Raw genomic sequence first — 23,364 nt, forward strand, 5'->3', positions numbered from 1 at the left:
TAACTATACATATTCATTTTTTTTTCATTTAAGAAAATAAAGACCTAGAAAAGCTAAAAAAAAAAAAATGGTGTAGAAATGGTTTGCCTTTATGTCGTGACAGCAAAGAAAAGCAAGTTTACAGATGATTTTCTTCTGACACTCATTTAATTCATGTGGAATCCATCTATCTGGCCTCTTTACCTTGCTGATTTGTTTCAAATGTCCGATATTGTTGGAGTAGTAAAGTCAACTCTTGCTCCTAATTCATGCATAGGTTGACATGGATTCACTTCCACTACAGCTTTCTTTAGCTCATCATTATCTACTTTGATCTCAGGTCACCCATGTGGCCCTTTTTCAAAATTAAAATCACAAGAATGGAACTTCTCAAACCACCGCCACCAATGTACTGTGCATTCATTAGCCACATTCTTCCCAAACACGTCATTGATATTTTGAGCTGTCTGCACTGCATTGGTTCCACAACAGAACTCATATTCGAAAATAATGCAAATTTTTGATTTATCCATGGTTTCACAAAAATGGCTCTAAAAAGAATTTAAAAGATAATCACAAGCCAAAATATGCATTTGAAAGACTGAGGATGTACTTTCACAAAAATAAAACAAGAAGTTTGTCAAAGTAAAATGTCAGAAACATCAACTGTCAAACTTGGTACTTAAGGAAATCCGACATGTCATACTTAATAACCTAGTATTTTTTTTTTTTTGGTATACTGTGAATATGAAAGGGAAGATATCACACATTATGAGATGAAAAGACATTTTTGGTGGAGCATCTAGAAAGACCAGAAATTGCTTGAAACACTGGTGTAAACTATTACTAAGGCCTCTAAGAGCTAAGAAAAACACCATGGAAGAGATATAGTACAAGTGTAGAAAGATTCTAAATACTATAGGAGAACTGCACCACTATCACCACCACCAAATTCTCAAATTTAAAAGAAAATTCATGGTAGTAATTACTCCTCAGAAGCTTCTAATTTGTCAAAATATGCCTGTGTCTACTCAGCAGGATACTATGTGGTACTTAGGAGGCTAAGAAATAGTAAGTTTTACATATGATTAAAAAGAATGAATATAACTTCCCTAGTCCTTCTCTATGTTTTCTGCAATTGATAAACTTGCCATGACAGAGAAAAAAAGATCTTAGCATGTATGTCTCAGATCATGTGTGTGTACGTATATATATATATATATATATATATATATACGTACACACACACACACAGTACTTGGAATAACTATATTAAATTCAGAGACTATGAGTTTAAGAATGAATTGTACATCTTAAGGAAATAACAAAAAATAGAATTTTGAATTATGTAATTAAATTAACTGATTATGATACTTTCTTCCTTCATGAGTTCCCAAATAGAGAAAAATATTGTGAATATATTTCATATACATATAGCATGTGGATGTCAACCTATATTAACATTGCTGATATAATAGTTTCCTCTGACCCTCTGACTGACTCATCTTAAAAGGGTAGAGGGGCCGGGCACAGTGGCTCACGCCTGTAATCCTAGCACTCTGGGAGGCTGAGGCAGGAGGATTGCTCGAGGTCAGGAGTTTGAGATCAGCCTGAGCAAGAGTAAGATCCCATCTCTACTAAAAATAGAAAGAAATTAGCTGGACAACTAAAAATATATAGAAAAAATTAGCCAGGAGGCACATGCCTGTAGTTCTAGCTACTCGGGAGGCTGAGGAAGGAGGATTACTTAAGCCTAGGAGTTTGAGGTTGCGGTGAGCTAGGCTCATGCCACGGCACTCTAGCCTAGGCAGCAGAGTGAGACTCTGTTTCCCAAAAAAAAAAAAAAGAGGGAATGTCAATAACGTGTGGGCCAAATGGGCTCAGAATATGCAGCCACATATAATTATTACATATGTGATAAAATTCTAGCCCTGTTATAAATTTTTTCCGGCCTTATTAAGGTATAATTGACCAATAAAAATTATATGTATATTTAAGGTATATAATATGTTTGATATATTTATACATTGTGAAATGATTACCACAATCAAGCTAATGAACATATCCATAACCCCACATACTTATCATTTGTATATGTGTGGTAAAAATACTTAAGATCAACTCTCTTAGCAAATCTCAAGTATATAATACATTAACTATAGTCACCATGTTCTACATTAGGTCTCTAGAACTTATTCATCTAATAACGGAAGGTTTGTAACCTTTGACCAACATCTCCCCATTTCCCCTACCCCTTGATCCCTGGTAACCACATTACTGTATTTATGAGTTCAACTTTTTCAGATTCTACATACAAGTGAAATCATACAGTATTTGTCTTTCTGTGTCTGGCTAATTTAACTTAACATAATCTCTAGGTTCATCCATATTGCTGCAAATGGCAGGATTTCCTTCTTTCTTAAGGTATATAATATTCCATTGTGTGTGTGTGTGGACACCACAATCTTAAATTCATTCATCCATCAAAGGACACTTAGGTTGTTTCTATATCTTGATTATTATGAATAATGCAATATACACGGGAAATGCAAATACCTCATTCAGGACAATGGCTTTATTTCCTTTGGATATACACCCAGAAGTAGTGGATCATATGGTAGTTCTACTTTTAATCTTTTGAAGAACTTCCATACTATTTTCCATAATGGCTGTACTAATTTACATTCCCACAACAGTGTATAATGGTTCCCTTTATCCACATCCCAGACATTACTTATTACCTTTTGACTTTTTTATTATAGCCATCCTAACAAGCACTATTATCTCCACTGTAGATAAAGAAGAAAGGTACAAAAAGGTTAAATAATTTGGTTCTCAAAAAGGAAGGCTGGCATGGTGGCTCATGCCTGTAATTCCAGCACTTTGGAAGGCCAAGGCAGGAGGATTACTTGAGGCCCAGAGTTCAAGACCGGCCTTGGCAACACAGTAAGAACCTGTCTCTACAAAAAGTGAAAATAAAACATTGGCCAGGTATGGTGGCATGTACCTGTAGGCCCAGCTACTCGAGAGACTAAGGCAGGAGGATCACCTAAGCCCAGGAGTTCAAAGCTGCAGTGAGCTATGATTACATCACTGCACTCCAGCCTGTGTGACAGAGTGAATCCTTATCTGGACTAAAAAAGAGGGAGGGAGGGAAAGAAAAAGGAGAGTGTGAAAATAACAAGCTAATAGCCAGTGGAACTGTGATTCAAACGTCAGCAGTCTGGTTCTGAAGTCCATGCTCTTAACCATTACATACTTCTTCTCAGAATTATTTAAAAACAGGCTATTTTATTCACCTCCCAGAATAGGTATTATGATCATACAGTACTTTGTCCCCAGGGTTGGGAAATACTAAAAGACTACTTAGGCCTGTCTTTCTTGAATGATGTTGCATAGAATTATGTCCAACATTACTTTTGCTAATTTAAAAATATTCCAGTTCCTAGTTTATAGTTTTTGTAATCTGCCGAGGTTTGGTTTTAAGAAAGGCTAATTTGATCAGCCCCAAATTGTATTTACTTGTTAATTCCCATAGTTTCATGCCCATGAATACTACTATAGAAACTAAACCATAAACCATTCAATATAAACTCTGATTTGGAGATTTATCATAACATAATTCTAATATTCATAACCTTTGTATCTTCTACAATATTCTCTTCACTTGAGATGGTTATAAATAAGTCACTACCATTTTATATGGTAAATAGCCAACGTCTTTTAAGGATAATGGCAAAAACAGTTTTGCTTGTTTACTCATAATGACAGAAATTCAAATACACAAGGTCAAAATTAATTATTAAAATTTCAAATTCAACCCACTTACAAATACATGTAATTTAAACATTAAACACATAGATAAGCATGAATAATTTATATCATATGCCATTAAATTTTAAAAGCATTATTTTTCAGCAATTATGACAAATAATAAAATCCCTGAGGCTATTACTACTCTCTGAACTTATTGGTACTTTCACATCCTCTTTTTTTGATAAGCTTTGTGAGAGGGGGAACTATGAATAAAAACTACTAAAGGACCTTGTTCCTTTTAAAATATCAATTTTTGTAAAGGTAAAATCAAGACTCTTATACAAACACAAAATGAACATGTCAAAGACTTTAACTAATTAGTGACCCAGTAAAATATTACAACCACTTCATAGAATTCAAAGTATCATGTATATAAAAGCAATCACAAATGCTGAAATGAATTTCTAAATACTAAACACAAAACTGGCCTTTTCTGAGGAGAAAGGAAAGAAAATCAATTGCCTCTCTATCTGGAAAGACTTATTTGCATACCTGCAGACAAGAATCACTTGCACTGCTATCAGTTATCTATAATGTATAAGACAGTGAAAGGTGCAAACCTCATAAAATCAGATGAATACATAAAAACAGAAGGATACACTGAATTCCAGACAACCTAGTTTTCCATTGAAGACATCCAGTAATTCTTTTGGTGCAAGTCTTTCACAGTTTTTCCTGACAGTCCCAAAGAACAGTACCCTTAGAATGTGGAAAAAGCAGCTATCTTTTATTGAAATAAATATTAGTAAAAGTAGTCTGTCATGAGATAATTAGAAAGAAGTGGTGCTAGAAACGAACAAAGTCAACCCAACAGGAACTTAGAAATGCATAATTATGCCGGGCGCAGTGGCTCACGCCTGTAATCCTAGCACTCTGGGAGGCCAAGGCAGGTGGACTGCTCGAGGTCAGGAGTTCGAAACCAAGCCTGAGCAAGGGCGAGACCCTGTCTCTACTATAAATAGAAATTAATTGGCCAACTAATATATATATAGAAAAAAAATTAGCCTGGCATGGTGGCACATGCCTGTAGTACCAGCTACTCGGGAGGCTGAGGCAGAAGGATCGCTTGAGCCCAGGAGTTTGAGGTTGCTGTGAGCTAGGCTGACGCCATGGCACTCTACCTGGGCATCAGAGTGAGACTCTGTCTCAAAAAAAAAAAAAAAAAAGAAAAGAAAGAAAGAAAGAAATGCATAATTAATGAAAATATAATTCTCTATATTCAACATCATCCAAAGGAGAAAGAAATGTAGGACTAAGTATAGAAGTATAGGATTCCACTGGGAATCCTGGGCATGGTGGCTCATATCTGTAATCCCAGAAATTAGGGATGCGAAGGCAGGAGGATTGTTTAAGGCCAATAGTTCAAGACCAGCCTGACCAACACAGCAAGACCACATCTCTAAAAAATGGTAAAATTAGCCAGGCGTGGCAGGGCATGCCTGCAGTCCCATCTACTCGGGAGGCTGAGGCAGGAGGATTGCTTGAACCCAGGAGTTTGAAGTTGCTGTGAGCTAGGCTGATGCCACGGCACTCTAGCCTGGGGAACAGAACAAGACTCTGTTTCAAAAAAAAACAACAAATTTATGTCAGATATAATTGATACAAAAGATAGTTATAATTGGTCACTATTTGCTTAGTGATCGCATAAATCAAAGACAGTCTAATCCAATGGTTAGAAGTACAGACTCCAGAGCGAGTTGCTTAATTAGAATTCAGGGCAACTCAGCTTCCTAGCTATATGATCTTAAGCTAGGTAGTTAACCTCTCTGTACCTCAGTTCCCTCAAACATAAAACAGGGATAATAGTGTCTACTTCATAAGGTTGTTGTGAGAATCAAATTAGTTAATATATGTAAAGTACTTAAACAGCACCTGACATAGAATAAGTACAATATAAATGTTAACTATAATAGTCTGAAACACCTATACTTAAAGAAGATTGCTCTATAACTTACAGGGTTCTTCTAAATATCTAATGAAAATTTTATTTTTCATTAAATATATTTGGAATTTGTGGCCAATTTCTTGAACAATTATTATAAATGCTTTTCATAAATCTTTGTGAAGATTAGGAAGCAATGAATTTAACAAGAGCATTATTTGACAGTGGAGGAACATTCACAACTCCTGTTGCTACATAAGCTAAAACCCCATGGATTCCAGACAGAACTCAAAACACAAATATTACATAGAGAAGCAATTGTGGCAGTGGTTTTGGTACCTTCTGTGCAACCTGCTGCAGTATAACTTTCTTAATGATAAGAAACAGGGCCAAATGTGCCTGGATTCCAAAATCATAAGGTAACATGCACATTCCTAAGAGGGAAAGAATATACCCAAATATGTGACCAGCTAACTCCAAAATAAAAGGTATAACCCCAACCTAAGTGCCTAGCCTTATTAAATATATATTCTTCAATATCAAATTACACTAACAAAATATTAGGAAACTAAGTTCCTAGGAGAGGACAGGTCACAGGGAAAATCTTGTGTTGTCAGTTTCCTTGGTTTTTCTACAATTTGGCACAATAACCTCAAAAACCCAAGAAAGCTAATATGCTTATGTTAAAAAGGTTATTTACAAAGACAGTTCAGATTTCTTAATATGTTCACGTGACTTTTTCTTTTCTTTTTCCTTTTTTTTGAGACAGGGACTCACTCTGTTGCCCAGGCTAGAGTGCAGCAGTGCAATCAGAGTACACTGCAGCCTTGAACTCCTGGCTCAAGCAATCCTCCCATGTCCACCTCCTGAGTAGCTGGGACCGCAGACACATGCTACCACATCCAGCTAATTCTTTTATATTTTGTCGAGACAGGTGGCTCACTATGCTGCGCAGACTGGTCTTAAACTTCTGGCCTCACATGATCCTCCCTCCTCAGCCTCCCAAAGTACTAGGATTTCAGGTATAAGCCACCATGCCCAGACTCTTATCCATCTTAATTTCAGGGATTTGCTACATAAATGCTTAATGAAAATTTATTTTGGAAGATGTAAAAGACTCCACAAATCTTTATTCTGCTATTTCTCAAAATATATCCAAGTATTGAAATGTTTATTAAATTGAAGTAATGAGAAAATATAAAGGTTTATTACTGAACTCAATCCAATTTTCCATATGCTTGAAATTTTTTATACACACAGCATATACTCTATTTTAACAATCAGTTTTGGATTTAGTTTGTCTCTCCATAAGACAGCTGTAAATGACAGGATCAAGTAATCCTACTCATTTCACCACATATTCATGAAAATAAAAGTCAAGGGGGAGACAAGACTTGAAGAGAATTTTTTCTTTTCTTTTTTTGAGATAGAGTCTAGCTCTGTTGTCCAGCCTAGAGTGCCGTAGCATCAACCTAGCTCACAGAAACCTCAAAATCCTGGGCTCAAGCAATTCTTGGGCTCAAGCAAGCCTCCCAAGTAGCTGGGACTACAGCCATGCGCCACCATGCCCGGCAAAAAATAAATAAATATATATATATATATATTTAGTTGGCCAATTAATTTCTTTCTACTTTTTTCAGTAGAGACGGGATCTCATTCTTGCTCAGGCTGGTCTCAAACTCCTGAGCTCAAATGATCTGCCCGCTTCGGCCTCCTAGAGTGCTAGGATTACAGGCATGAGCCACCACTCCCGGCCTGAAGAGAATATCTTTAATGATTTTATTTTTTTGCTAAAGAATCTTTTTTTTTTTTGACATTGGGACTTTTATTAATACAAGATCTATACAAAACAGTTCAGGAACTTCTTTAAAACAGTAATATTGTATTCAAGAGTTAACATTTAAGGAATAAGTTTAAGGAATTTAATTCTGCAAATGCTGGTGCAAGAGGGGGATCTTTATATACAAGAAACATCAAGCAAAATTAGAAAATTACTTGAAAGAGGCGCAACAATATTTAGCAAGCTGTCAATAGAATGTTTTGCTGCCAGGTATAGTTTAGAAAGAGGCAGGACAAGAAGTATTTTAGGCCCAAGGAAGTAAAAGTGAGAAAAGCAAGCTCTCTATGTATATATGCACAGATGAAAATGAATTTGACTAAGGCTCAGTGTAATCCTACTCTAAATTCGTCTTGCTTGAAAATAACTTCTCTAACTACATCCTAAACTTTCTATGACAGCACAAAATATGCCCTTAGATCATTTGGGCAAGTTCCCTGACCTCAGGCACGTCAAATGTCACTCCTACATTATTTTTTTTTGATGGACGAGAGTCCCCAGACTTGGTCTACTTTATAGTTTCTATATCTTTAACTCCTACTATATAAATAAATATGTTAGTAACACCTTTCTGTACAAATTTTACTTCATGTATCAGAATCTTAAGCTATGGAATTCAACACTGTAACTATGCTCTAATATGATTAAGAACAAAACAAAACGAAACAAAAAAAACCCTCAAATCTTTTGCAGAATAAAGCAAGGTATGAAGGGATAACTGAGATCTCTTTGCTTCTAGGACTTGGGGAATTAGGAAAGGAGGCTTGGTCTATCCCCTTGTATTTTCAACCTGTTTCTTCTTTTCATAATGCCTTCCAATAAAACCAACATTCTCCTCACCTCTCTCTTCTACCAGAAGAGTAGGTCCCATAACAGTTCCTTATTCTCACAATAGGATTACAGCAAAATCCCGAGTTTATAAAATGTTCTTTTTCTCAGCACAACATGCAGCGTCCCCCACCTTTATCTTTCTACCTGCCTAGTTTAAAAAGGTAATGTATTTTTTTGTTGTTGTTGTTGTTAATTTGCTTTTCATTTTGTGACAATATATTCTCTCCTATCTCAAATGATCCAAAGGCTGCATTTGTTTAAGAATTTATCATCTTAGATACTGATTAGGGGTGGACAGAATATTAGTTTAGGATAATCAGGAGACACAGGTCCTAGTGCTGGCTCTGCCACTAATCATGTCATTTTGAAGATTTATGGGCCTCAGTTTCCTCATATGTTAAACAAGGAAGGTAGATCTGATCTCTGGCTTCCTTTCTAACATTCTATGATATGAATTACAACTATCAATTAGGATGATGCCACAAAAGGTGAGGAGCAAAGTTAACATATGTAGTGAATGAATTTTTCAGACATTTTTACAATATCTAGAAAACCTTATGATATAGATCCAAGATCTCCTCTTAAAATTCTAACTTAAGGCCAGGCGTGGTGGCTCACGCCTGTAATCCTAGCTCTCTGGGAGGCCGAGGCGGGCGGATTGCTCAAGGTCAGGAGTTCAAAACCAGCCTGAGCAAGAGTGAGACCCAGTCTCTACTATAAATAGAAAGAAATTAATTGGCCAACTGATATGTATATAAAAAAATTAGCCGGGCATGGTGGCGCATGCCTGTAGTCCCAGCTACTGGGGAGGCTGAGGCAGAAGGATCGCTCGAGCCCAGGAGTTTGAGGTTGCTGTGAGCTAGCCTGACGCCATGGCCCTCACTCTAGCCTGGACAACAAAGCGAGACTCTGTCTCAAAAAAAAAAAAAAATTCTAACTTAAGATATAATAAGGCTTTGGATACCTGAATTACCCTGATTTAATTCACATTGGATGCCTGTAGCAAAATATCACATGTACCCTATAAAGATATACAACCCATAACTTAAAATAAAATTTTAAAGAAATAATAAGATTTAGTTATACCAGACTTTCAGATAGGTGTATGAAATACAGTATTTTAGTGCAACGTTTCTAAATCCTTTTTCTGTTATTGGTTCTCTATGGAGCCTTTTTAGACATTTTCCTCCTAATTGCTGCCCCTTCACAAAATTTTACCACCACAGACATACTGTATATCTGTTTATGTGTACCGTATGTATATCTGTGCTTTATACATAAAAAGAGTTAAACATTTTTTACACCTCCCCCAAGAACCAATTTTCTCCCCCCTCCACCTTGGGGGAAATATCACCCATTGAGAATGTATAATTTAGGAGATCAAGCTTCTGTGGTACCCTAAACTTTCTGCTCAAATAAAAACTATGTGTAAAACCAGCTCAAACTTATTTGCTTGACAACCACGTATGTCTTGGAGGTGAAGGTCAGAGGTGACAAGACAGTTGAGAGAATAGACAAAAATTAAAGTCATGGCAGAAGATCTGGAGGCAAGAGGGGGACGATGCTCAGTTTCTTCAAAGGAATGGGTAAGAGATGGAGTAAAGTTAGAAAAAGATCGTGCTCCACACCAACTGGTTGCTGCTTTCAGGTCTTGGTGGACTGTCAGGAGACGACATTCAGGCATTCAAGTTCAGATGTGTGTCAACCTCAGGGTGGGTGTTTGCTCTCCCTCAGGTCAGTCCGTCCCACTCCTGCCCAGGCTGAGGGTGGGATCTCTGGACATTAAGAACAAGGGAGATTCCTAAGTCCATTGATCCAAGGGGCACTGTTGGATCGTCTCAGGATGTTGCAGTCGGTGGTGGTGGAACTTAGAAGCAGCTCTAAACTTAGTTCCGTTTTCTCCTGTGCCATGTCCATGTCGAGGAAGAAACTACTGCTTAATTTGAAGTTCTCAAGGCTTTCTGACTCCCGTTCACATAAGGACAAGTCAACTCCAACCCTACAATGCAAACAGGGAATTCATCCACCGTCTCGAATCCTGCTTCTTCATCTCTCTCAGCCATGGCAACCGTGGGTAAACTTTTCCAGTCAAAACAAAAACTACAAAAAACGCTGAAGAATCTTAAGGACAATAAATTTAATGATTTTTAAGGGTTAGATTAATTTTCTAATTGAATTTCCTCATTTCTACAGCCCAACCGAAATATATTTCACATATCATAAAATTCACTAACTTAATGTATACAGTTCAGTGGTTTTTAGTTTATTCAAACTTTTGCAATCATTACTACATTCTAATTTTGGAATATTTTCATCACCCCTAAAATAAGCCCCATACCCATTAGCAGTCATTCTCTACTCCTCCTCCCCAAGTCCCTGACAAACACAAATCCACTTTCTGCCTCTACATATTTGCCTATGCTGAATTATTTCACATAATCATATAATATGTGAACTTTTGTGACTGGTTTCTTTCACTCAGAATGTTTTCAAGGTTCATCCGTGTTGTGCCAGTTGATGCATTTGTGGGTTGTTTCCACTTTTTGGCTATTATAAATCATGAAGCTATGAACATTCATGTACAAGTTTTTGTGTGAGCAAGTGTTTTCATTTCTCTTGAGTATGTACCTAGCAGTAAAATTACTGACCATATGGCAACTCTATGTTTAACATTCTGAGGAACTGCCAAATGTTTTCCAAGATACCTGCACCACTTTACATTCTAGCAGTGTATGAGGGCTCCAAATTCTCCACACCCTCATCAACACTTTTTTCTTTTTTACTTTAGCCATCCTAGTAGATGTGAAGTGGTATCTCATTGTGGTTTTGATGTGAGTTTCCCTAATAACTAATAATGCTGCATACATTTTCATGTGCTTACTGGCTACTTGTATGTCCTCTTTGAGAAATGTCTATTCAAATCCTTTGTCCATTTTTAATTGGATTGTCTTTTTATTGAGTTATGAGTTCTTTATATATTTTGGATACAAGTCCTTTATCAAATATATGGTTTGTAAATATTTTCTTCTAATATGTAGGTGTCCTTTTCACTCTTGGATGGTGTCCTTTGACTCCCCAAAGTTTTTAATTTTGATAAAGTCCAATTTGTCTTTCTTTTGATGTTTGTGCTTTTGGCTTTATATCTAAGAAATCATTGCCTAACCCAAGGTCACAAAGATTTTACTTCATTGTTTTCTTCTAAGAGTTTTATTCTTTTTGCTCTTATATTTAGGTATTTGATCTATTTTTAATTTTTGTGTAACGTGTGCGGTAGGGGTCAAAATTCATTCTTTTGGAAGTGGATTTCCAATTGTACAGCACAACTGGTTGGAAAATCCATTCTTTCCCCCACTGAATGGCCTTCGGACCATTAAGAATCAAATGACCATAACTGTAATGGTTTATTTTTGGACTCTCAATTCCATTGATCCATATGTTATCCTTATGCCAGTACCACACTGTCTTGATTACTGAAGCTTTGCAGTGGTTTTGAAATTGGGAAGTTTGAATCCTCTAACTTTGTTCTTCTTTTTCAAGATTATCTTGCCAATTCTGGGTACCTTGCCTTTCCATATGAATTTGAAAATCAGTTTGTCAGTTTCTGCCTAAAAAAAAAAAAAGGCAGATGGGATTGTGATAGGGATCGTGTTTAATCAGTATAACATCTGGGGGAGTACTGCCATATTAACAATATTAAATCTTCTGGTCCATGAACATGGAATGTCAAGATTAGATTTATTCTTATTTTAAAATTACATTTCTTAAACATCCCAGTACAACTGCTAAAAACAAAATAACCAAGCAAAATACCTTCAGCCCTAAAGAATTGAATCCATTCCAGCTTTAATTAATGCTGCAGAGTTCAATCACAAAAGAAAGATAAACGGCCCAGTTACAAAGAGATTCCAGTATTTTGTTAGAGGGGATGGATATATACACACACATAATGGATGTGGTGTGCACCGTCTTAGGGAGGGACACACTTGAAGCTCTGACTCAGCTGGGGCAAGGGCAATATATATAACCTAAACATTTGTACCCCTATAATATGCTGAATTAAAAAAAAAATTAAGGCCGGGCGCTGTGGCTCACACCTGTAATCCTAGCTCTTGGGAGGCCGAGGCGGGCGGATTGCTCAAGGTCAGGAGTTCAAAACCAGCCTGAGCGAGACCCCGTCTCTACTATAAATAGAAACAAATTAATTGGCCAACTGATATATATATATAAAATTAGCCGGGCATGGTGGCGCATGCCTGTAGTCCCAGCTACCCGGGAGGCTGAGGCAGAAGGATCACTCGAGCCCAGGAGTTTGAGGTTGCTGTGAGCTAGGCTGACGCCACGGCACTCACTCTAGCCCGGGCAACAAAGCGAGACTCTGTCTCAAAAAAAAAAATAAAAAAAAAATTAAGGCTGGGTGCAGTGGCTGACGCCTATAATCCTAGCACTCTGGGAGGCCAAGGCGGGAGGATCGCTCAAGGTCAGGAGTTTGAAACCAGCCTGAGCAAGAGCGAGACCCTGTCTCTACTAAAAATACAAAGAAATTAATTGGCCAATTAAAAAACATATAGAAAAAAATTAGTCAGGCATGGTGGAGCATGCCTGTAGTCCCAGCTACTCAGGAGGCTGAGGCAGTAGGATTGCTTGAGCCCAGGAGTTTGAGGTTGCTGTGAGCTAGCCTGACATCACGGCACTCTAGTCCAGGCAACAAAGTGAGACTCTGTCTCAAAAAAAAAATTAAAAATTAAAAAAAAAAAAGACGGCCGGGCGCGGTGGCTCACGCCTGTAATCCTAGCTCTTGGGAGGCTGAGGCGGGCGGATTGCTCAAGGTCAGGAGTTCAAAACCAGCCTGAGCAAGAGCGAGACCCCGTCTCTACTAAAAATAGAAAGAAATTAATTGGCCAACTGATATATATATATAAAAAAATTAGCCGGGCATGGTGGCTCATGCCTGTAGTCCCAGCTACTCGGGAGGCTGAGGCAGAAGGATTGCTCGAGCCCAGGAGTTTGAGGTTGCTGTGAGCTAGGCTGACGCCACGGCACTCACTCTAGCCTGGACAACAAAGTGAGACTCTGTCTCAAAAAAAAAAAAAAAAAGACACCACCACAAAGTTAGGTCTATTGTGTTATTTAGACCACCTGCTATTTCTTAGTAATTCTGCTCTTTATCCACAAAATAGAACCACATCCTCATTAAAAATCAATTATTTATCAAGTAGAATCTCAAAAAATCACATTCCAGACTACTGTACATTAAATTTACACTATTAATCACTTAAAATAAGGAATAGACGGGGCATTGTGTGGCTCACGTCTATAATCCTAGCACCTGGGGAGGCCGAGCTAGAAGGATTGCTTGAGGCCAGCAGTTTGAGAGACTAGCTTAGCAACATAACAAGACCTTGTCCCTACAAAATTAAAAATTTAAAAAAAATTAGCCAGGTGTCATGGGTGTGTGCCTATAGTGCCACTGCACTTCAGCCTCAGCAAAAAAACAAGATCTGTCTCTGGAAAAATAAATAAAATAAAGGCATGTTTTTCAGACAGAAATGTCCTCTCTCCTAGAGGTAGTATAGCCATGAGATAAAGAGTTTTTTTGTAGTGGTCACAGTGAGGCCAATTAGAGCCATACAATAATATCTATTTCTTCCCCCCTTTTTCTGCTTTACTGTCCAGTTATGATTAGTTCATTAAATATGAAATGTCCAGTTTCAAATCAAAAGTTTAGTTTATATCTCAAACAAGCAGTACAATTAATCCAAGTATGCGCCTAAACTATCAACACAGTTTTGCCATCTTAAGGGTAGCTTGTTTATGCCAACAGCAAAGAAGCCTGCAGAGTGACCAGTGATGAAATCGTGAAAGGCATTTTCCACAGTTTATTGAGAATTGAATATTTTTCCTTGCAAGAAGTGGTCCAAAGCCTGGAAGAAGTGGTAGTTAGCTGGTGCAAGGTCTAGTGAATATAGTAGATGACAGAGAGTTTCCAAGTCCAGCTTCTGTAGTTTGAGGAGTGTTTTCTGGCGACATGTGGTCTTTCTTGCAAGAGGACTGGCCTGTCTCTTTTGACCAATCATGCGTCGCTGCTTAATCGTAAGCATCCTCATTTTGTCCACTTGGTTGAAGTAGACATCCACTGTAATTGACCAGGTTTCATGAAGCTGTAGTGGATAATACCAGTGGTAGACCAATAAACAGACACCACTAGCTCTTTTGGATAAATATTCAGTTTTGGACTGTGTTTCAGCACTTCATCTTTATCCAACCATTGTGCCAAATGCTTGTGATTATCAAAAAAAAATCCATTTTTCATCACACATAACAATACAGTGTAGAAATGGTTCGCCTTTATGTCGTGACAGCAAAGAAAGGCAAGCTTCGAGACAATTTCTCTTCTGACATTTGTTTAATTCATATGGTAGGTACCCATCTATCCAGCTTCTTTACCTTGCTGATTTGTTTCAAATAGTCCAATATTGTTGGAATAATGTCAAACCTTGCTGCTAATTCATGTGTAGGTTAAGATAGATTTGCTTCCACTACAGGTTTCTTCAGCTCATCATTATCCACCATGGTCTCAGGTTGCCATGTGGCTCATTGTCAAGATTCAAATCACCAGAAGGGAACTTCTGGAACCACTGACATACTATGTGTTCATGAGCCACATCCTTCCCAAATACTTTGCTGATATTTCGAGCTGTCTGCGCAGCAATTGTTCCACAATGGAATTCATATTCAGAAATAACACGAATTTTTGACTTATCTATGGTTTCACAAAATTTGTTTTAAAAAAATATGGAAGATAATCACAAGACAAAAACCAAGTGTTTGAAAGACTGAAGATGTATCTTCACAAAAAGAAAACTAGAATTGTCAAAGTGAAAATCTCAGAGATATCAACTGTCAAACTTAGTACTTAAAGAAATTGAACATTTCATACTTAATGACCTAATATTACTGCCTTCTTAATTCTCTCAACACTATTTTTAGTCTCCAGTAAAAAAACTAGTCCCTGGTATCTAATCTAAGAATAGAAGGACATTATTATTACTTTCCCTTTCCCAACACCAAGAATATGCTAATGATTTTTTTTTCAAGACAGGTTCTCAGTCTGCTGCCCAGTCTGGAGTGCAGTGACTCCATCATAGCTCACTGCAGCCTCAAACTCTTGGCCTCTAGTGATCCTCCTGCCTCAACCTCCCAAGTAGCTGAGGCTACAGGAGAGCACTACTACACCTAAGTAATTTTTCTTATTTTCTTTTTTGCAGAGACGAGATTTTGCTACGTTGCCCAGGCTGGTCTCAAACTCCTAGCCTCAAGCAATCCTTCTGCCTTGGCCTCCCAAAGTGCTCGTATTACAGGAGTGACACATCACTCTCAGCTGTGATTTTTAGTAATAAAAACTTTTTAGTGATAAAGGCTTTATTTCAATTTTAATTTTGTGATAAAATCTTTATTTTATATTGATAAGGCTTTATTTTTAGCAATAAAGCCTTATATCGGAAGATTAAGTAGACATCACCAAAGACATGATCTATCCAAAAATATTTAACTTGAATCCATCAAGTCTCTATACAGCTTTTAGTTTATAGGAAACAGAGGAACAAGATAAATGACACCACATGGAAACTATCAGACAAATTCAGATGGAAGGGCATTCTACAATTGTCCTGGTCTCTGTAATGAATCTATTTCATGTAAAAGGGACTATGTTAGAATAAGAGACACTCAAGGGACACTAATTAAGGCAAGGTCTTGAATTAGATACTGATTTAGATAGACACAACAATAGCTTCTGAAAATTTTTAATGTTGTCTCAGCATTCAATAAAAGGAAAATTCTCTTAAATGAAAGTAGGGGGATTATTCACTTAAAAAAAAAGGTTTTAAAATAGTATCTGTATATGTTCACCATACAAATCAGAAATTCCAGTGCTCACCTTAGCAGCACATCTACAAACCAGCAATCCTACTTACCTCCCCCAACCAAAAAGAAAAGGAACATGAAACATATAAAATATTTGTATATGAATGTTCATAGTAGCTCTACTCATAATCACCAAAACTGAAAACCACCCAAATATCTATCAACTAGTGAATGGATAACAAACTGCAACATACACATATAACAGAGTAGTACTGAGAAGTAAAATGGAACAAGCTACTATTACTTCTGCTTACTAGTAATTATACAACTATATATATTTGTCAGAACTCAATTACTATACACTTAAAATTGGTGAATTTTATTGTATGTAAATTATACCTAAATAAAGCTGATTTTAAATATAAAAATTAAAGACATTTTGAACAGTTTGATCTTATTTTAGGTAAAATACCTATATATTAATATTTTTGTGTGTATAAGCATAAATTTTGTTAAATAGAAAGATGCAGAGTAAAAGTTCCAGAAGGATATATTAATAGTAATCACTGGGCATCGGTAATGTTGTAGAGTTTTAGGGCAGGGAGGGTTACTTGTCTTATATATTCTAATTTTATACAATGCACACATGCAGCTTCTATAATAATGAAAGGTTTTTTAAAAATAAAGATCAATTTTCATTTAAAAAAGGAGATTTTCTTATATAAATGTCTTTGGGTTATCAATTTGTGGGTTTTAGGGTTATAAATATACTTGTGATTTGGAGGTAAATTTTTATTGCTACAATAATTAAACAATTATTTTCTTGCATTCATAGTGAATATGCCTTCAATGAATATGTTCAAAGCATCATATTTGTATCATATGGTGCCTCTAGTTCCTCCCCTTACAAAATAACAATCCATCCCTACTCCTAAAGAGACACCAAAATAAAAGTACTACTAAGTTGAAGTTCAAACACCACGTTTTCTAATAGAGTTTTTTTAAAAACGGTAATTATTCAAAGGAGGCAATAATTGTAACCATCAAATTTAATGAAAAAATACTGCTTCTGCTTTTAGAAAAAAAAACAGTGAAAGAACAGCACACTAAATAATAACCATGGGGTAAAAAAAAAACAGCTTTGAATAACACTTTTATTATTTTGAATAATACTTTAAAATACATTATCAAATACAATGTGTAACCACCTAGATTTTGCAAGCTTTTACAATACAATTGTGTGGTATGAAAGATGTCATCTTTCACTGTTCCTTAAGCACTCACAGGGATTTCTTGGGTTATAGAAAAGTGACAGGGACAGGAAGAGGCTTGGGGTTTTTGTTTGTGGTTTTTCCTTGTGGGTTTTTAAAATTTTTTTGTAGTCTGCGGTTTTGGGGTTTTTTGTTTTTCTTGATTTGGGTCATTTTCGGCTTTGTTTCCTTTTGGTTTTTAGCTTGCTTTTAACTGGAGTTAATTAGCAGAAGATACACAGAAAATATCAGATCCCTACCACACGCAGGCATTGTTCTAAATATCTACATCCTCTTTAACAATTCTTTGGGATGGATACTACTGTCAGATTATACAGATGAGAACACTGAGATGCATAATAGTTAAGACTTGTCAAAGCTCATACAACTTGTGGAGCCAAAACATAGACATATGAACCTAGATGTGCATCAAAGTACATACTTAAACTTTCAAGAACCATTCTTATTCATTAATTTTGCAGGGAAGATTTTAAAACAAAAAAATTAGAATGGATGAAGTTAAAGGACATATCAAAAAATCAACTCTATTTCTAGCAATGAACAATATGAAATGAAATTTTTAAAATAATTCCATGTACAAATAGTATCAAATAGAATAAAATACGTAGGGGAAAAAAATTTGTTTTTTGAGACAGAATCTCACTTTGTTGCCCAGGCTAGAGTGCTGTGGCTTCAGCTTAACTCACAGCAACCTCAAACTCCTGGGCTCAAGCAATCCTTCTGCCTCAGCCTCCCAAGTAGCTGGGACTACAGGCATGCGCCACCATGCCCAGCTAATTTTTTTCTATATATTTTTAGCTGTCCAAGTAATTTCTTTCTATTTTTAGTAGAGACGGGGTCTCGTTCTTGCCTAGGCTGGTCTCGAACTCCTGAGCTCAAAGGATTCACCCGCCTTGGCCTCCTGGAGTGCTAGGATTACAGCCGTGAGCCACCATGCCCAGCCAGGAAAAATTTTTTTAAACTCCAAGACTTGTATGCTAAAAACTACAAAACATCACTAGAAGAACAGATTAAACATGATCACTATAAAAATCTCAGTTGCCTTTTTTGTGGAAATTGGTAAACTGATCCTAAAATCCATAAAGAAATATAAAGGACCCAGAATAGCCAAATGGTCTTGAAAAAGAGCAAAGAGGACATACACTTAATTTGAAAACCTATTACCAAGCTACAGTAATCAAATAATGTAGTACTGCCTTAAAGACATACAGATCAAGAGAACAGAATTGTCAGTCCAGAAATAAAACTTCACATATGGTCAACTGATTTTCAGTAAGGGTTAGAAGACTATTCAACTGGAGAAAGAACAGTCTTTCCAATATATAATGTGTGAGAACTGGATATCTACCTACAAAACAAAGAATCTGGACCACTACCTCACACCACACATAAAAATTAACTTAAAATGGATCAACAACCTAAATATAAGGGCTAAAAGCATAAAACTATTAGAAGAAAACACAGGAGCAAATCTTCATGACCTTGAATTTGGCAATGGATTTGTAGATATGACACCAACAACCATGAGCAACAAAAGAAAAAAACAGATACATGGACTTCATCAAAATTAAAAACTTTTTTGACCTCAAAGGACAGTATCAGGCCAAGCCCAGTGGCTAACACTTGTAATTCTAGTACTTTGAGAGGCGAGAGAGGAAGGTTGGTGAGACCAGGAGTTCAAGACCAGCCTGGGCAATATAGCAAGACCTGTCTCCACAAAAAATTAAAAAATTAGCCAGATGTAGTGGTGTGCACCTGTAGTTCTAGCTACTTGGGAGACTGAGGCAGGAGGAGTAGTCAAGCCTAGGTGTTCAAGACTGCAATGACAGGGTCTCTGGGTGACAGAGGAGACCTTGTCTCAAAAAAAAAAATTAAATTAAATTTTAGAAAGTGAAAAGACAACCTAAAACATGGGGAAAAATTTTTCAAATCACATCTGATAAGGTTTTAATATCCAAAATATTTAAAGAACTACAACTCAATAATAAAGACAAATGACCCAATTTAAAAATGGGCAAAAATTAAGATGGACAAAGGATTTGAACAGACATTTATTCAAAGAAGATATACAAATGGCCAATAAGCACATGAAAACACATCCAACCATCTTAAGTCATCAGGGAAATGCAAATCAAAACCACAAGGAAATACCACTTCACACCTACCAGGATGGCTAAAGTTTAAAAGAGACAATAACATGTATTGGCCAGGAGGTAGAAAAACTAGAACCTTCATACCCTGCTGGTGGGCATGTAAAATTGTGCAGCACCTTAGAAAATGGTTTGGCAGTTGCTCAAAAGGTTAAACAAGAGTTATCACGTGACCCAGCATTCTACTCCTAGGGATATAACCAAGAGAAATAAATACATTCATACTAAAACTTGTACACAAATATCACAGCATTATTCCAAACAGCCAAAAATTGGGGAAAACTCCACATGTCTATCAACAGATAAATGAATAAACAAAATGTGGTATATCCATTCAATAGAATACATTCAGCAATAAAAAGGAATGAAGTACAGGCCAGGCACACTAGCTCACACCTGTAACCCTAGTACTCTGGAATGCCGAGGTAGGAGGATAGCTTGAGCCCAGGAGTTTAAGGTTGCTGTGAGCTAGGCTTATGTCATGGCACTCTAGCCTGGGCAACAACGTGAGACTCTGTCTCAAAAACAAAAAAAGGGAATGAAGTACTGACACATGCTACAACATAGATTAACTTTAGAAACACTGTGCTAAGTGAAAGAAGTCAGTCACAAAAGACTACATCTGGTATGCTTCCATTATGTGAAATAACTAAATTCATAGAAACAGAAAGCAGGCTGGTTACTGCCAGGGGCTGAGGGAAAGGGCAATAAAGAATGACTGTTAATAAGCATGGAATTTCTTGTGCAATGATAAAAATGCTTTAAAAGTAGATAATGGTGGCTGGGCATGGTAGCCCATGCTTGTAATCCTAGCATTCTAGAAGGCTGAGGTGGGAGAGTCACTTGAGCTCAGGGGTTCAAGACCAGCCTGAGCAAGAGCAAGACCCATCTCTACTAAAAATAGAAAAAATTAGCCCTGTGTGGTGGTGCACACATGTAATCCCAGCAACTGGGAGCAGGTGGGGAGACTCGCTTGAGCCCAGGAGTTCGAGGTTGCAGTGAGCTATAATTACACCACTGCACTCTAGCCAAGGCGACAGAGCAAGACTCTGCCTCCGAAGAAAAATATAAAAGTAGATAATGGTGATGGTTGCACCCCTCTACACTAAAAGGGATAATTTCATGGTAGGTGAATTTATCTTAATTAAGTTTTTAAAGACACATCTGCATAACTTTAAAAAACACACTGAGAGACTAAAGTGCCTAATATTTCAATTTTTCTTCTTCAGTGCAATCTCAATTCCAAAAGTCTTGTCTTCCTATACATGCATATTTCGTCCCGAGAACAACAAATCCTATTAAAAGGAAACCAACTAAATGAAATTCAACTTAATGAAAAAAACTCCTCCTAAAATAATTTTCAAACAATTCTATTTTAGCACTGACTCTGGACTAAACATAAATCTCAATTTCTCAATTTTAAAATATCACATAAAGACTACAAATGCTCAGGTTTAAGCAAATTGTTAACTTTCCTGAATAAACAGTAATTAAGATTTGCTTTGAATGAAAATGTACATATTTATCTGCCTCAAAGGAAAAAAATCCTCTACATCTAGGGTTCCCAAATGATGAAGAGAAAGAAATATGCATCTTTTTATTCACAATTTTGTTTCAGAATTTTAACCGAGCTGGGATTACACAGTTGCTGATTTACACTAAGCCTCCTGCCTAGAACATACTGAAAACATGGCACTTTAAACAGCCACAAAAGTTGGGAGCTGATTAAAATCACATACTATACAGTAAATCTGACAGAAATTAATCTTAAGAAGCTCCTGAAAACGTCTCAAGAACTCCTCTTTTGCACACTCCCTAGTCGTGTAGTCTTCCTACAAACATTTACCAATCACCTACCGTGTGCCAGGCACCCTGTCTGGTACCAGTAAGCCACGGTGAGGTATAAACAGAACAGGTCCCTGCCCACAGGAAGCTTACTCTCTAAAACAGTGCTTGCCAAACTCGCCTGCTCGTAACAACTTCGGAGCCTGTTATAGATTCAAAATCTGCTCCCCTGCCTTGGAAAGCCACAGTCCCTGGGCTTGGGGAGGGGTGTGAAGCCTGTATTTTTAACAAATGCTCCGGATTGTTCCCAATCCCTAACTGGTCTGGGAGCCCGAAAAAGAAAACAGCTCTAGAGCCCAGAGCTCAGGGCCATCCATCCCATCCAGTCGGAGCCCCACCTCCAAAGTCCATTTCCTTCAGCATCCTTCACCCTGACAGCCCAAACACAGCAGGAAGGCGGGGTGACTGGAAAGCTTTATCATACTCTGTGGTGAGCCACGGACAGGCTTGCTCCCGTCCGGGAACAGGGAGCTCGCTTCTTACAAACCCCACCTGGCACTGGCAGCACCTGAGCCTGCCCGGCTGCGCCAACACCTGTCTCCCCGTACATACCTCTACCGCTCTCGGGGGCTGGGTCCCCAGGGCCCGCCCTAAGGGGCCGGGGACTATGAGGAGGCGCCTCGCGTTTTAGACGCCGACTGTATACCACACCCCCAACCCTCGCGCGCACACGCACACATACACACTCCCGCGGAAACTGAGGCAGGCGGGCAGTGGACCGGGTCCCGCCGCCTGACGGCTCGCAGAGGGGAGCGAGCCCGGACCGCGAGGCGGGCGGGCGGGCGCTCCTCAGCCCCTGAGGCCCGGCCCGGCTCTCACCGACGGAGTTTCACAAAGAAAGTCTCCCGGCCCGAGCCCCTCACGCACTCACCGGCGCCGGCGCCGGCGGCGACTCGGGCTCACGCCGCCTGCGGCTCCGTGCCGGAGTGAGCCCTTGGGTCGGCTCGGGAGCTGTCGACGGCGACTGCTCCATCCCCACGGGGCCCGGGCCGCGTCCGCCTCGAGCTAACGGTCCCGCCAGCTAGGCGCGCGCGCCGAACCCGCGCGCCATGTTCCCGCCGTGCCGCGCGCCGCCGCGGCAAGCTACACTGCCCCCGCAGCGCGCACGCGCGCCCCCGCGAGCCACACACGCACCGCGCACGCGCGCAGTCGCCGCGCCCCCTCCCCGTGCCTTGCGCCCTCTGGAGCTGGCCGCTGTTCCCGGCGTTGCGCCCACTCCCGCCGCGCCCGTCCGGCCTGGCTGGAGAGCTCGCCATTCCCTGTTCAGCACCGCCGCCTGCCGCACTGCGGACCACCCCGGGCCAGACCCCTCGACCCTTTCCCCACGCTGCCCCTCTTGCTTGGCCCGCAGCGCGGGGCCCGGGGGGCGAGGGTCCGCGCCAGGAGGGACTTACCACAAAGAAGTGGCGGGAAGGGAGGCCGCTAAGCTGATGAGAACCCCGTCGTGGAGACGTGCACCACATGCGCGAGTGAAGGTGGCACAGTGGATGCCCATGTCCGGGGAGAGCCTGACTCAATGGAGAATCTCAACAAGTTCCGCATCTCCACTAACCCTCACATGATTAGGGTCAGGTGTTCCAGGACCTGTTTTCTCTGTAACTGAGGACTCAAAATCATCTGCCTCAGCACTACACCTAGTACTTAGCAGTGGTGATCAGAAGACAAGACCTCTTTAAGTAGTGTTAATGGTTAAGAACCAAAGGTTCTCCGGAAAGGGGAAATTCTCCTTTCACGTCCCACCTCCATCTCTCAAAAACTGGGAAACCCTTGAACAGGTCACTAGACCAAGCCAGAACACCTTGATTTCTACATGTGCAAAGGGGGACAGAGACAGTAGTACTGCAAAGGGTTGACGTGAGCTTTCTAGGAGATGCCTGTATAGTCAAGCAG

The 23,364-nt window shown here is 38.9% G+C and overlaps 1 protein-coding gene across 1 annotated transcript in view; it reads right to left on the minus strand.

Moving 5' to 3' along the window:
• The window catches only part of TTC28 (tetratricopeptide repeat domain 28), a 623,216-nt gene extending 600,661 nt beyond the window's left edge, over nt 1-22,555 (minus strand). The window contains exon 1 of the mRNA XM_012763803.2: nt 22,346-22,555. Coding sequence (XP_012619257.2) covers nt 22,346-22,447 — 102 coding nt within the window. The 5' untranslated portion in view covers nt 22,448-22,555. The remainder of the gene's footprint in view (nt 1-22,345) is intronic.
• Between the last annotated feature and the right edge of the window lie 809 nt (nt 22,556-23,364).

This window comes from Microcebus murinus, chromosome 22 (assembly GCF_040939455.1).
Source record: "Microcebus murinus isolate Inina chromosome 22, M.murinus_Inina_mat1.0, whole genome shotgun sequence".
NCBI classification, from domain to species: domain Eukaryota; kingdom Metazoa; phylum Chordata; class Mammalia; order Primates; family Cheirogaleidae; genus Microcebus; species Microcebus murinus.